Consider the following 15,930-nt stretch of genomic DNA (forward strand, 5'->3'; position numbering starts at 1 on the left):
AAGCGATAGGGGAAGTCCTTCCTCACCTGGTGCCCCTAGAGTGGGAGATGGACTTCTTCAATCATGTAGTAGATTCAGAAAGGCCTTGTTGGGGTTCTCTGGTGTGACTTCTAAAGGTCTGCTTCTGGAAAGACTGACTGCGCCTGGGTTTCCAGATAAAGTGTGTGCTGCTGTGATAAGAACAGCAGTGGCAGCATGGGCCAAGCCATAGGTTGGAATTTCCATGTGTGAGTATTATTTTGATGAGCTGCTAACATTATTCTGCAGGAAGCAGACAATAGGAGGAAATGGTAATACATGCTTATTTTTTAATCAAGTCTGGAGGGAATTTCACTCAAGAAAGAAAATGTACTTTTTGGCCCTGGGCCTTTCTTCTTGCCAAATTTCATAGAATCCTAGGGTTGGAAGGGACCCCAAGTTTCATTTAGTCCAATCCTGTACATCAAGGCAGGATTCACTGTTCCTAAACTAAAAAATCCTCCTCATCAGAATGAACAGGAGAGCTCCACAAATGGATTTCTAATCCATCATCTTAACTGTAAAACTACCTACACCTACTGTCATCAGTGGAGATTTAGAGTTTCTTTTCAGTTAAAAGTAACAAGAATGTTTTATACAGTGTTAGGTAACGTCTCCACCAGTGCAGAGGTATGCTAAGCATTGTAAATTGTGGGGAAGAATGCAGATGAGTGGAAGGGAAGGCTTATCTTCCCAGGCTACTGTTGCCGCAGCAGTGTTAGCACCACTCTGATGGTAGCAGCCCCATGGCTGGGCTCCCTAGGAGCCAGCCCTGGTACCCCATTTGCTTCCTTCCTCTGATACATACATATGGGGTGCAGGGCTGTGCCTGTTCTGGCAAAGGCCCCCATGATGGAGGGGGCTGGGGAGCACCATTCCACTTTCTCCACTTCCGCCTCACTCCCTTGATACCCTGTTTGGTGTGGCACTACCCTCCCCATCTCCTGTGGCCAGGCAGGGACAGCCCAGTGCTGTCCTTTATTTGCAGACTACTGCAGGGGCGCAATTCTGGCACTCCCTCATAGCATCCAGGGCTGGTGCCCAACCCACCTCACCCTATTTAGGCTACTGTGGCAGGATGTTAGCTGAGTGGCTGTGGGAAACTAGGTCAGGACTGTTGCATGTACAAAAGGAAAATATATGATGGTGGAACATGAACATACCATTGGCATGAGTTACAATGAACTAAGAGTGAGTTGTTCAGGGCTTTGCAGATAAAATGTTTATACTTCAACAACATTCCAGTGCTCCATCCTGAATTCTTAACACATTTTATTTATGACAGAAGAACTACTTTAGATTTTTTTTCAGTTTGACATAATTTTGTTGAAACTAATTTTTGTACCTCAGCTAGTTTATAACCATGTGTGCCTCCATCACCATGAATCTCACTGTGGGGAGAAGAAGAAAGATGAAACCTTATAAAACCTATTCATAAAATAGAAGTCTGGTCCACCTGGACCTTGTCCATATATCTATAGTGGTAGGTCCCAGCATAGGACTGCTCAAGCATATCCTGCCCAAGCACACTTTAAACCAGAAATATGCCAGGAGGCTGCTCCTAGCTTGCCTTTCTGTGCCTGCGCCCAAGCCTTCTGGTGCTTGGAGCTACTGCTTCTTTTGTACAGACAAGGCCATTGGTTTTCTGCTAGTAGAGTCTAGTAGTGAGGAATTAATTATATCAGCTAAATTTGCTATGTTCTGAGAACACCACATACACTTGGCAACTTGAAAAGAGATTTTTAGGAAACCAGAACTCTGCATCAAAATTGTTAGAAGTCATGTTGTTACAAAGAGATGACTGCTAATTCAGCATAAAGCCACATAATAATTAAAAGTGGTGGAAGGTACCTTTCCCAACCTTTACAATACTGAGAGATGTCTGTTTTCTTTAGGATAACTGTATTTAGAAGATGCCAGCTGTGTCCCCTCATCAACACAGAGCACATCATCATCAGACCAAACAGAGTGGATTATAATAGCTAAGGTTTTTGCTTCTCTACCAATGTTATATAACCATCACCTGCTTACAGTTCTCCTCTACTGTCTGCACTGGACCAACAGGGAAATCCATACATGAAAGAATGAATGGACACCAGTGTGACACCAAATCCAGAAACACAAAAACCTGTAGCAGAACACTTTACTCTCCGTCAACATTTCATCACTGACCTCAGAGTAGCTGTTCTCAAACAGTACAGCCTTAAAAACCAACTAAATGCAAAAATTGTGGAAAAGAAATCATCCACAGACTGGATTGTGTTAAGTGTGGTCTCAACAGAGACTATATAAATTCCTATATTAATTCCCATTGCCTACAGTAGCTTTTAAGACCCCAACGTCCGCATAGTTTACTGCTTTGTTTTTTAATTCAACCCATCTTTGCCTCTCTCACCATTTCTTCTCTCCTTTCCTCCCCTCTTCCTTGGCTTTATATTTAAATAACTCTTTCTTTTTGAATGCCTGTTCTCTGGGTGCCAACTCACAGCATCTGATGAAGTGAGCTGTTGCTTACAAAAGCTTATGCATCTCCGAATTAGTCTGTAAGGTGCAACTCTACCCTGCCTGCTGCCTGTATTTAGAAGGTAGAACATAATACAGCTCAGTGCATTTAGCCTAGCCTTCATAATAAATTGAGAAACTTTGGTTTAAGGAGAGTTTTCTTTCTAAATTTTTATTCACAAAGCACCCTTGAGAAATATTTATTTTTAAAAAGCATGTACTTTATTCAAAATCAAACCAAGCATAACAGCCTGTTGGGCTACTGAGGTTAAGGCACTACAGTTTCTATAGTAAACTGTAAACAAGGGAGTGATGCACCTTGTATGAATGTCTTTGACTTACCAGCCTGACCAGTTAGAACTGAATTGCTTGGGAGAGGGCAGATTCAAAGACAGGACAGAACTTGTGCTTTTGTTTCTACAGCAAGAGGCCATAACTGAGTAGCCACCACTTTCAGCTTTCTATTTATTACAGTGTTCTAATTCTTAATATCTTTTTAAAAAAATCAATCAGCAATGGAAGAACAATCCTGCATTGGCCTGAGAATCTATCTGATCAGTAGTTCTCAACTATACTGCAGAAGTGGGCCTTATCTCTCAAACCCAGTTTTGTGATTTCAGAGATTTTTTTATGTTCCTAGAGTCATGCAGTTATGAGAAAATATAAGATTTCATTAAAAATAAGTTTTAAAACCTTTTATGATTGCAAAAGAAATATTGAACACTTCCCCTCTAAAGCTCAAAGAAGAAGGTAAATTAAAAGAGCTTTTTAAAATGTCATAATTTTAAAGCCAATCTCATGATTTTTAGAACTTGATTCATAATTTTGGGATGCTTGAAGTAGACTACACTCTGCTAGCATGTCAGAGCATGAATTATATATTGCAAGTTAGGTGTTTTGTGAATATTGAACACTGTGTAGTATGAATTAATGCATGTACAGTAATAAAATGTATGTTGCGTAATAATAATAATAAGACTGTCTATATTTTGAATGCAAATATATTTATTGCATAATATAATTATATACAGTAAAAGCCGCGTTATCTGGCACTTCATTAACTGGCATGGTCTATTAACCGGCATCCTGGCCAACATGGCAAAACCAAAACAAGAAGTGGGACTTCTGGTTTCACCAAGTCCCAGTTCAGGCCATGGCCGAGGGCAAAGCAGCCTGTGCAGTACCCCCCTCCCTGTCCCCCGGCACACTGATGCCAGGGGAATGGCAGGAGAGGCGGCACGGTTAATCTGAGATATGGATGCATTGAACCCAGCAGGGGGGGCCTCTTTGCCCAACCAGGCAAAGACACCTCTCAGGTAACCAGCATATTTGGTTATCCGGCACCCCCCCTTTCCCTGTGGGTGCCAGATAACAGAGCTTTTGCTGTAAATTAGATTGCATAACATTAATAGATAGATAGATAGATAGATAGATAGATAGATAGATAGATAGATAGATAGATAGATAGATAGATAGATAGATAGATGTGTACTGAATGTAGGTGTCATTTTTGGCCATACTGCATACACCAAATTCACTTTGAAATATTGTATTATTGTGTTGTGAAGTATTTAGGCTCCAGACCTAGCTAAAATAGTAAAATGGATCCTGAGAAAGATCATGGAAGAAAAGAAGCTGTCTGGTTCAGAGGTTACAGAAGAAAAAAAGGGAAATAGCTTGTGGGTTGCAAGTGAAACACTGCTGAGATTCCCTGGGGAAGGAGACTTAATAGGCATCTCTAACCTCTCTGATTCTATGTCTTATACCTTCTGTTTGATCTGTATTTTATCAAGGTCACCCTTGCTTCTGGCAAAGGGCTGCTCACAGGCATTTTTTTTCTTCCTCTGTTAAAATGGTGTCTCCAACAAGTCATCAAAAACAGGATCTTCCTTTGGGTGTCAAATTTCAAGTTGTAGGGTGTTTTGCAAAGGAGGAAAGAGGAAAAAAAGCGCTCAAACCCTTTGGAAGTCAGTAATTTGCCTTGGAAGTCAGTACTGCAAGAAAGTTCTCCATTACAGATGCAACATGGGTGCTGACTGGCTGAAGCCTTCTTACCCTAATGCGCTTAAAATCTTATTTGTAGTTGACATCTGTCAAGACAAAAGCAAAATACACAAGTCCTCTTAATCCATTAGCTCTAAATTCAGACAAGCTTTCACATTGCTTTTCTGCAATAGAAAAGGAATATTTAAAAGGAAACAAAATACAATGGGATGGTGTGTACTTTCCTTGTGACGGGATCCTGGGAAGTAGGAAAAGCTGATTTTGATATAAAAAAGGACTTTCTACAAACTGGAAGAATTGTCGATAAAGCCCTTATGAGAAAAATGCCAGATTCCAGTACGGGATGAAGCCGTAAGTTTTATTGTCTCTTATTCTTTATTTGATCATCTGGATATTGACAGAAAAGACTGACAAACAAGGTGACAGGATGGGTTGCACGCCTTCCCGCAGTGAGATTGTAAATCATATTGCAAAAATTGGAGGAAGGACTCTAAATAATCCTAAAGGTGTCCTGCCTGTTGATCCTGGGGACAAAGAGTTCTCAATTCCATTGCTGGTCAAAAATTCATCTTACTATAATACTGATGAGAGCTCCCAGAGTGGGAGTCAGATGAAAGATGGTCTGAAGGAAAATCAGGAAAAAGTACTGGAAAGGGACAAAAATGCTAACTTCCATTTGTCATCTGAGGATCATTCACATCACAAGATCCTCAAAGACGACAAGAAAATCAAGAGGACAGAGGCTGAAACAGCCCTGTCCAAAATGACTGAGTCTCAAAAAAATGTAGCTGGGGACACACAGATCAAAAAGCAAAGCTCCTGTGAATCAGAAACAACTGCGTGCACTTTGGATGACAAGAATGAAAGCAACTCAAAGCAAATGCCTAAGAAAGCAAAGAAACAAAAAAGCCACAAACAGGCAAAGCAGAGTCGTCACTGCAAAAGCAAAGAAAAGTCCACGCCACCTCTGTGCGAGACTGAGGAAAAGGTGGATTTCCCAGAGTTGCTTGTTAAAGCCCATCAGAATGCTTATGCCTTCCTAAATCCCAACCTTTCAAAGTATGAAGCTATCCTATGTATGGCCAATCAAGCTACCCAAACTCAGCTGCACTTACAGCAGATGGTGAGCTTTCTAGTGCTGCGCTTTAATGAAATCAACCAGCTCTTGGAAGAAATTGCCAACGATGGGGAAGAACTCCTCAAAGAGGTTGGTGGGAATCTATTGTGGCCAGCTGGGAAAGATGATCCAAAGGAGCATCCAGATCTTTTGCAGCAGTTACTACAGTATACAGTCAACAAAATGCAGGTGGTAAATGGAACCGTGGCTTCCCTAACCTCGGATGCCTTGCAAGAGACATGCAGCTACTTACAGTCTGCAGTCAGCAATTTGGAATTAAAACTGAAGGCAAAGCAAGGTTTTGATGAACGCTTACTAAAGACCATAAAATTGCTTGAAGCCTCTGCAGTGGGACCCTCTGAATCCCATGGCAATGATAGGACTCTGTATTCTGAAGACAGTGGTATTGGTGCAGACAATGAATCTGTCAAAGGATTCAATTCCCTGGATAAGCTTGGAAAGGAAGGAAGCTGCAAGGCTTGTGTTTGTGATCATTCATCCCAAAAGCACATCAGACCACCAGAAGAATATATGGGGGATGGCACATCAGCATTAGTCACAACCAGATCTCAGGACTATGCACTCGAAAGGCATTGTAAAGCAGTATTTTATCCGTCTGTGGACAGCAAAAAAGGAATTCTGTGCCTGGAGTCAGCAAGAGAAGATCTTTCCATCAGCCCCCAATGTTCAAGCCTGATCAAAAGCCATTCCCTAAACTCCTTCCTGTCTGATTCCACCCAGGAAAGTGAACATTTAAAAAACTGTGAGTCAGTAGATTATCCTTCTGAAGATGAGGAGAGCACTCTGGGGGAGGAGGAGGATGACAAGGTAAGTTTATCAGAAATGGGTAAGGATCCTCTACTTAAAAGACAAATGTCTTCACCAGCAGTAACTGATACTGCATGGAGAACAGCCACTAAAAGGATTGAGAATCCAGAGAAGGAAGAGATAATATTGAAGATGAAAGATGCAATCAGTGAAAAGATCAAGTTTGTCCCAACTGGATCTGAACCGATGGGGTGGGCAGAAGATGGAAAAGCAGCAGTAACTGCAAGGCCTAGTACAGCAAGTGGCAGTCGGAGACTTGCAGTTAAACAAAGAAGGTCTAGATCAGAGGAGTCTCTCAGAAGCCAGGCAGAGGACCCAACCCTTTTAGAACTCCAAAGGACTCAAAAGGAGCTCAGCAAAAGACTGGAAATATTTTATGCACTTAATGGGAGCAAAGATACTGATGGAAAGTGGGAGTCCCTAAAACCAAGAGCAGTGGTTTATGTGCAAGATGCTGAGCCTACTACTCTTAGGCCTTCTATCAACAAATTAAAGGCATGTCTCTCAAAAAACTTCAGCGTTTTGCCTAATCAGGATAAGGTCCCGTTATATAGAGCTGAGCAAAATTCTGCCAGTCAGCCGGATCAGAGGAGCAGAAGAACGCCTTTAAACGCTGCTGTGTTCACTCAAGATTCATCAAATGGGAAAGACAATGAACATCCTGAAATACAAACATTGAGCAGTGGCAGTTGTACCCCTCGTAAATCTGTCAAAAAGCTTATTGAGACCTTTAGTCCTGCTGAAGGCCTTGTGAAACCTATTCATTTAAGACCCTTAGGACCAATAAAGTGCATCAAAAAATATGGACTTCCAGTAATGCCTCCCACCCTTCCCTTTCAGAGAGGATTAGCACCTTTAAGTCACAAGCATCGTGTCTCACCAATTGGAGATACAAACCTTCCAAGCACAAATGCAACCCACTGTAACTCTTCAGCAGCTCTTCCACCTCCACCTGCTTCAGAATTAAGCACAAATGACACAAATGGAGAATATGATGTAGATTTTGAGAATCTGCCCCCACCACCTCCTGAAATATTAATGGACAATTCGTTTGACTTATCTGTGTCTGAAGAAAGTATAAGAATGGAAGAAAACTCTTCAGAAGAGACTAAAAAGCCTGCCAAAACAGAAATCCACATGGCTAAGAGAGCACAAATTTCTCCAAAGATGAAAGCCTCCCTATATTCTATTGATTTATTACCAAGTAAAAATATCAACAGGCCCAATGTTTTTATTAGTAAAGTTTTAAGGAACACTGGAGTGGACCCAAAATTTGGAATATATGCATCGGAACAGAATCCTTCCAATCTCTACAGCCAAGAAAATACGTTAGCATCTCAGAGAGAGCAGGAAATGAAAGAGGCTGCAGATTTGTATAAGCAAACTCATAAAATAATACCTCTTCCATATCCCAGTGGATTATCAAAACAAAACAGAAAGGAAAACCCATCAGAAAGGAAAGAGTCTGGTATAAATTTAGCTTCTGAGCAAAACCCAAAGCAAAGTTCTCCTGATTCACTCAGGAGAAATGAGAAAAGCGCAGTTCTCCTTAGAAAAGCCTCTCCCACACGAACACCGCCTTCTTCTCCACCCACTGAGAAACGGCTCTCAAGTCCACCTGTACATCCCACACACATTGTGCAGGTTTTTAGCCCTGTGCAGCCAAATTGTTCTCCTACACACAGGCAACCTAGTCCTCCAACCAGCCCAAAAGTATCAAGCCCTCCAACACAAAAGAAGATGTCTTCTCCACCGACTCAACGAAAACTGTCTAGCCCTCCAGTGGGACGCAAACAAAGCCCACCAACTCAGCGCAAGATGTCAAGCCCTCCAACCAACCGCAGAGAAGCAAGTTCACCTCCATTCAGTGCCACCCCATCCCCACCAACTTCTCCATCTTGGTCATACAAAGGACTAAAAATCCCTTCAGATTCTGGTGATGAACAACCGCCTCCTTCTTCAAAGGTTGCCAGTAATGTACATTCAATATTTTGCCCAGCCACCTCTTCTTTATTTGAAGCCAAACCTCCATCTCCGCCTAGCAAACCCACTGCCGAGGTCACAGGCAAAACTGAAGTTTCAGGTTTTGCCCCAAAAAACAGTGTTCTGCTCAGACCCTGGGGGGATCAGTCCAGAAGGCTGGCTGCAAGCGCCATCAACCCTCAGCCTTTTGTAAAGAGAAGCTTCTCTGACCGCAGACCAGGGTTTCAGCTGAGGCTTCCAGCTCCAGCCTCAGCCAGCAGCGAACCTGCACTTAACCAGCCCAGGTGAGAAACATCCTGCTTTCAGTCCAGATTTATGGGTTGTTTCATGCTCTGTATGCTTTCTGGTTCTGGCGAGAATTTAGTCCAGTCCAAAGATCCCTGAGAAGTACCCAATTATGTGCAGAACAGTAATACCAGGATCCCCACACCCACTTTGACCACACTTACCTTAACCAAGACTTGAATAATTCACCTCCCAGGCTGCAGGAGGGAGTTCAGTCTACAGAATTCATTCAAGCCTTGGCAGTCAACTGAGACAGCTAACCAGACTACCAGTTAGAGACAAATTTTGTAGGGCAGAACACTTCACTTTAGATACATGCGTTCCTTTCGTGTAATGCATGAAACAGCCCTCCAACAGTAACAGTTATACACTGCTAATGACTTGGGTTGGTTTGAAATGAGCAACTTGGAGGCAAAAGATTATCTTGCTATAAGTCCCTGAACCAATCTTTGAACTGAATTCTGTGTTTAAATATCTTAAACCACTAAACAGGAACGGTGCATAGGTGATTTGCAGGCATCTATCTCCTCAGTTGCAAAGCTTTATTCATAAAACTGGCACTTGAAAATCTGAGCTCATCTTTTGGGCCTACATTTTCAAAGCCAGCTACTGGTTTTGGGTGACTCAGTTGGTGGGTGCACACTCAGAGCTTGCTCATGGAAGCTACAAAGCTTCTGCAGTTGCCATAAACTTACAGATGTGGTTATTCTGAAAAATTGTGCCTCTGCCCCTTTATTCAAGTTGAGTCCTCCATAATCAGCGATCACTTTTGAAAAAGCTGACCTTAACATATCCACCACTTAAAATTACAAGACAAGCTGGGAAATGTAATTCATCTATGTTTGCAAATTAGACTAAGATCATCAAATGTCATGGAAGTGCAAAATGTTTTTATTTTAGCTTTTCATGATCTTAATACATTTAAGTCCATCAAGTTTTAAGCTACACAAGAGGATTACAAGCCTGATCATGCATCCCTTTCTCATGCAAGCAGCATTTATATTCATGTCTGTAGCTCTGCTAAAGTCAGTTGGACCATACATGTGAATAAGAGTTTGCAAGATCAACCCTCATCCAACAAAACCCCACCTTTAGTGTATATGAGTGTATGCCTATGTGTATGAACACACACATATATATACACAAAATGCATCTTCAGTACAGGAATGAACTTAGCACATAAATCCAATGTCCAGACATGTCCTAGTAAACAAAATAGGACCCAACTTCTCTCTTGAGTATTGCAAATAACCATGTATGTCTAGTGCTGGTTACCTATACAAAATAATGACAAAGCCTTCAGTGAATACTAATGGTTTTGCATTCTGGGCTGTTTTATTGTGCTATACTTTGTAATGTTCAGAGTAAGTTTTAGCTCCTAAACAATGCATTTTTTATGTACAGTGTAAAATCAGCATCATCTAGTACAGTGTCTGCTGGCTGAAATAAATGTTTCCAAGACAGCTGTATGTCAAGCCTTGAGCCAAAAAATGCATTACCAGTTTTATAGATTAATTTTTAAAATAGGCTATTATAAATTGCTAGTTAATTTCTTCTTCAATGATGAATATTATCTGTCTGTTGTACTCAGTCACAGCACAAACGATAATATAAAAAGGACACTGAAATAAACTATAAATACAATTGCTCTTTTCATGAAACACTGATATATCTGTTTGAGTCACAAATATACGGGTTCCCAAGTCACTTCAGAAAAAAGAAACACACAGAGTCAAACTCAGCTTTACATTTCCACCAGTGTAATCCCAGAGCAATTCTATTGAATTACTGAAGATTTATATCAGTTTAAGTGGGAGAGAATTTGGATCCGCTATTTACAGCTTACATTGATTTAATATGCAAAGCAATCTTGCTTTTTTCTTAGGTTTAAAATTAACTACTCAGCCTACGCCTTATAGACACTGCTTTGAATTTTATTATATACCTATCTGGGCCCTAAGGACATGCACGGTGACAAGCAGATGTGTGATGTTTGAGGAATCTGCACACTGAATATTACAAAAAGCCTTGAAGTTCCCAGTGTCACTGCCTATAGAACCAGCACTGCATCTTCTAGGACACTGAAATGAAATGGTTTCAGAGCACAGGCATGCTGCTGCATGGCTAGTGACTCATAGCTCAAGCAGCAGTTTTCATTAACAGAACTGTACGCAACCCCCTGGGCTCTGATTCATTACTTCCAAATGCAGTAGCCATACAAGGCTTCATCAGCTTCTCTCCTCATTCAGTTGGCAGAAGCAAAATTTTAAAATGCTTAACCCTTATAATGTCAAGAAGTAGCCTATGGATCCCAATGTCTCCAGGCTCCAATGAAGTTCAGATCTAGATCTGAACTGCACACTACAGGCCCATGTGAGGACTAGTCTTCTCCCCATTATTCCTCTCTTTACCATGCCCAAGACCTTCCTATATCCCTCCTTTCTTACCAAGCTTAGCAAACTCCTGGCCACACTCTCCCTGGTGACCATCACATGTGGACCTCCCTCAACAGGCTGACTTACTCCTACCTTTCCTTAGACTGCCAGCCTGGCAGGACCTACCCTGGGCACTTGTCAGTGCCTTCCAGCTTCTTCCTATGCATTAATCCATGAGGAGGGTCAGGAAACTGTAGGAAAAGCAGGAAGCAGGGAGTATTGTGACTGCAGATAGGAAGAATAGCATTTACCTGCCAAAGGGAAAGAGAGACACTGGAAGCAAAGGGCCTGAACCACTAAGCCTCAATAACTAGGAACTCTCCCTTCTCCAGTATACCACCCTCTATTCCAAGATGCTGAACATGCTCATCTTAGGAAACGAATTATTTCTCAGGAGTTATACAGGCTCCTAAGATAATTGTTGAGTTAGACATTTCCGTGTGTACACAGCAGGCTGAGTCCAGCTTGGTCAGCTTGGCACCTCAATTTAGGCATAGCAGTGCCTAAATATTAACAGCTAGCTCCAGGAGGACAATCTAGACGGGCAGGGCCACATTCCAAAAGATGATTCAAGAGCTCATCTGTCCCTAGAGCTAAACACTAAGCATAGACGTGTGTCTGAACTTCTGCCTCTCTCCAGAATTTAGAGGCCTGACTCAGGCTACATATTAGACATCTCCATTCACTCAAGATCCAGGCCATCTCATGCCTCCTCTGAAAGTGGATGCTTAACTCCTTGCTGCCCACCCTGCTGCAAACTAGCCTAGTGATTAGAGCACTTGCCTAGGAAGTGGCTCTCTCTGGCCTGAGGGGATTGAAACCTGCATCTCCCACTTCCCAAGAGCATGCCCTAACCAAAAGGCTATGGAATGGTCTGGGTGGAGGCACCCTCAAGCCTTCCTGCTGAAACTGAGACAAGAATGCAAGAGTCACGGGGCCAGAGAGAGAAAGCATAAGCCAGACAAAGCATAGGCCAGGGCCAAAGGCATTCCCTTGGGAGGGGAAAGATCTGAGTTGTGGTCCTGGGACTGTTTATACATTTCACTTTTCTGCCAGGTGGCCTAGTTTCAGCAGCAGTAGGGAAGAATTCAGCATCCTAAATTGTCCTGTAAGTTGATGGTTTGGTCTCCTGTAAGTGGGCAAAGTGGCTTGGAATCCCTTTAGGCTAATGAAGACCTAGAACCAGGTCTCCTGCTCCCATCACTAGACTACTACGCAAAAGGTGTTAGGGGAATGAATGAGACTGTAGCTGCCGCACTTTGTACTGAACTTAGTTCAGATAGGGTGAATTAGGTGTGCTTGGGGACATCCCAATTTTTGGGTCCCTCTGGTGATTCACATACCAGTTCAACTCTAATCTGGTTAACAGCAGGGCTTAAGCATGGTAGCTGTTCAAATGGATCCTGGAAACCCCAAAGTAGGCACCAAATGATTTTAGGCACTTTAGTGGTTTGTAGGTGCTGGAGCAAGACGGTTCTGAATTGCTTTTTGGAGCTTAGATGCTGAAATTCGACCTGAGTCCAACTGAGGTTGCTTACAGGATCAGTCTGGATCAGGCCTGATATTTTCACAGGAGGTAGATAAACATTTACAGGAGGATCTCTCTAATGAAATAACTGGCACAAAGAAGCTGGACTGATGTAGTCTGTTTCTGAGATCTCCATGAATTTTGGGACTCTTTTCTTCCATTTTTTTAACACTAGGAAATGTCCTTCTACTGGAAAACAAACTGCTTGAGGCAAGAGATCAGTCATGACCCCAGATACAAATACACACCAACCACCTGATGGGACTCTGGGGTTAGACCTGTGAAGACTCACCACTTCATTGGCCAACCTAGTCTCCCACAACTGGACCAGGAAGAGAATGAGCTTCCAGCCCATTCTGACAACCAACACTTTTGGGCCCTGTAAATAAGCACCTCTGCCAGTCCTGCACTCTGAATGGTCCACTAGAAAGCAAGGAAATGGCCCCTTTTTAAGTGTATAATCGACATCCCATCTCATCATTTGCAGGAAATCAAGATAAAGGATTTTAAATAGCTCACTATCCCAAACTGTTGCTACAAGAACTTTGCACAGCTGTTGTTACTATCAGTACTAAGACCCTTGTTTTATTGTGCCAGTTTTCACCCCATAACTGGCTGCCATCTGGACTGGCTTTGAGCACTAAGATTCTTGCTCTGTATTAGCCTGGCCATTGGATAACCATCAACACTAACAACATGTTTGCAAAGGAGAACTTGGACGGATTCTCTGTTTGTGCAAATCCTATTAATCTATAATAAGATTTGTGTGTATTTAGTAAAAAAAAAAATGCTGTTTGCTTCATAGCACAGCTCTCAGGTTAAGTCCCTTCACCAGGGGTAGAGCTGGGATAGAAGGAAACTTAAAATGTTACTCAGATTTCATTCAGTTAAGGAGAAGCATGAGGCTTGGAATCAGTGACACAGGCCTAAAGCAAAACTTGAGCCCTTCCAGACCTGGGGAAGCCTGGATCTGGATTAGATTTTCAGGAGAGGTCCTACATCTCTGTGTTTGGCTAAATCTCTTGATCTGGCAGTAGGGGAAGGGTAGTCTAATGGTTAGAGCAGTAGCTTAAGGATATGTCCACACTTGATGTTCCTTCTGATTGAGACTGGATGAATCTTCACATGCTATTAATGTGTAACAATAAACTCCGGCACAAATCACGCTAAAGTATTGCTCCCAGGCACGTCGCTTGAACATGTGCCTGGGACCGTAGCATGTTGAGCCAGGTCAGAGTAGCCCTGGCTGGCAAAGGGCCCCGGGGTTAGCCTGCCAGCCTGGGGCTGCTCTGACAAGGCTCAGTGTGCTGCAGAGGGGCTGGCTGGGGCATGAGGGTGCTCCACCATGGGGCTAGCCAACAGGCAGCTGCCATACTGAAGCACTGTCATGCCCTAGCCAGCCCCATCAGCATCTATACATGCATTGCTGAGCACAAAAAAAATCCACAGCAGGGTAGTATTTGTATTGGCAACTACTAACCTGCTGCAGAGTTTATTAGTTTCCTGACACCTAATAAGGCCACATGTGTAGACACCAAGACATTTACTATGGAGCTATTTTGGCAACTCCGCAGTTAACATCTCATGTAGAAGCACCCACTGGGTGCAAATTTAAGGTGCAATACAGTTTACTGAATAAGTCCATCTGGAACTTCTATTTTAGGATACGAGTGTTTCCTCCTTCATGATGTTATTCAGAAGAGTTTTTCCAGATGGTCTTCTGAATAACTAACTCCATGTATAAACAAGCCCTCAGACGGGAGATCTTGGTCAAGTTTATGCTCCATCACAGCTCTCTTGGGTACTGTTGGTTTATCCTTTCTATGCCTCAGTTTCCCAGTATGTAAAACAGGGAAAAGAGTACTGAGCTATTACAGCAACACTTTTTCCTGGGGATTTTGGATCTGGATCCAAATTCTGCAGTAAATCCCATCTCTAACTTCAAGTGAATCTATTTGCCCACCCTTATATTCAAACACACTATAAAGACTTTTTGTGCTGATAACATATTACAGTACTTTAAATGGTGGGTTTCCAAGAGAGGTTTGGAGATAGGAGACTGCAACACAGAGACCAGGAAAATAAACTGAACGTACTGTAATAAACATGTAAAAAGGATGGAGGTTTTTCAGTAGGCCTTGCTACACTTCCTCTTAATGGGTTAACTTGCTCTACTTAGAATTTAAAAAAGGTCTTGATTGATTAGCCTCTTATCTTAAGCATCTTTTCTGTCTGCAGCATGGGGGAGAGTACTAGAAAGGCAGGTGATTCTTGGAACAGCTCATGTTTCTCTGAGATCAAGGACTGCAGCAGATCCTCTTCTCACCCTGAACTGTACATCGTGGGTCAGGGTCTCCAGAGGGAGTGACAAACCAAGACACTTAGAAGATCAAAGGTATGATGCAGGTTAGATGATCCAATACCCTTGTCACAGCGACCAAATATTGCATCAGAACATACCAAAAAAAGAGAGCGAGATAATTCACTCCATCTAAAATCTCCCCATCACTTCCTAATTAAAAACCAGCAGGGTGCTCACCACCTGTTTGTCTCTTTCATTATGTTTTATGATTTGACTCAAAGATTTAAATTTAATATCAACTGTATGGAAAATTTAATATTCAACTGTTTGGAAAATACAGAACAGATCCATCTAACTGTATAAAGACAGGGCCCTGCTGCCAAATCTTTCACTGCTCTATTAAATTCAAGTATTCAGAAAGTTACAGAAATTAGCATTAGGTGGCATGTCAGCTATTCAGAAGGTTTCAGTGTTTCTATTTTAAAACCAAAACCACTATCCAGCAATTTCCTATGAGGGGTGAAATCTTAGTCCTGTGGAAGTGAATGGCAAATCACCCAGTGATGAAGTAAGTCCACACCTTACGAAAGGTCATTCTATGCATCTCTGATTTAGTTAGTTTGTAAGGTACAAATCTACCCTGCCTTCTGCATGACTTCAGACTAACATGGCTAACTACCTCTCTCAAACCATTCACTAGCATTCACAAGGCCAGGGCCTCACCCTAGGGATTCTATGGACATTAGGGTTCTGCAAAGTTTTGGGTGCTGATTCAATTCAGAGGAGATTCGGCCCAGTTTGGAGGCCGACTCTCCAAATCCAAATCAAATCAGGAGACCAGTAAAAAGGTCTGACTTGATTTGAAGCTCTCCAAATCGATTCGGAAACGATTCAGAGAGCTTTGGAGATTCGGGCAGTCCCCACTCAC

At 42.3% G+C, this 15,930-nt stretch overlaps 1 protein-coding gene across 1 annotated transcript; it reads left to right on the forward strand.

Annotated features, from left to right (window-relative positions):
• Positions 1-4,675: 4,675 nt before the first annotated feature.
• On the forward strand, positions 4,676-8,740 carry CUNH2orf71 (chromosome unknown C2orf71 homolog). Its single transcript, XM_019526692.1, has one exon. It carries the CDS (start codon positions 4,952-4,954, stop codon positions 8,738-8,740), a length of 3,789 nt encoding a protein of 1,262 aa, XP_019382237.1. The 5' UTR covers positions 4,676-4,951.
• Positions 8,741-15,930: the final 7,190 nt, after the last annotated feature.

Source organism: Gavialis gangeticus, unplaced genomic scaffold, assembly GCF_001723915.1.
Source record: "Gavialis gangeticus isolate Ggan-Ray unplaced genomic scaffold, GavGan_comp1, whole genome shotgun sequence".
NCBI lineage: Eukaryota > Metazoa > Chordata > Crocodylia > Gavialidae > Gavialis > Gavialis gangeticus.

Bases quoted from the DNA above. Each gene is read 5' to 3' on its own strand.
- CUNH2orf71 (XM_019526692.1), top strand. From the start codon at position 4,952: ATGGGTTGCACGCCTTCCCGCAGTGAGATTGTAAATCATATTGCAAAA.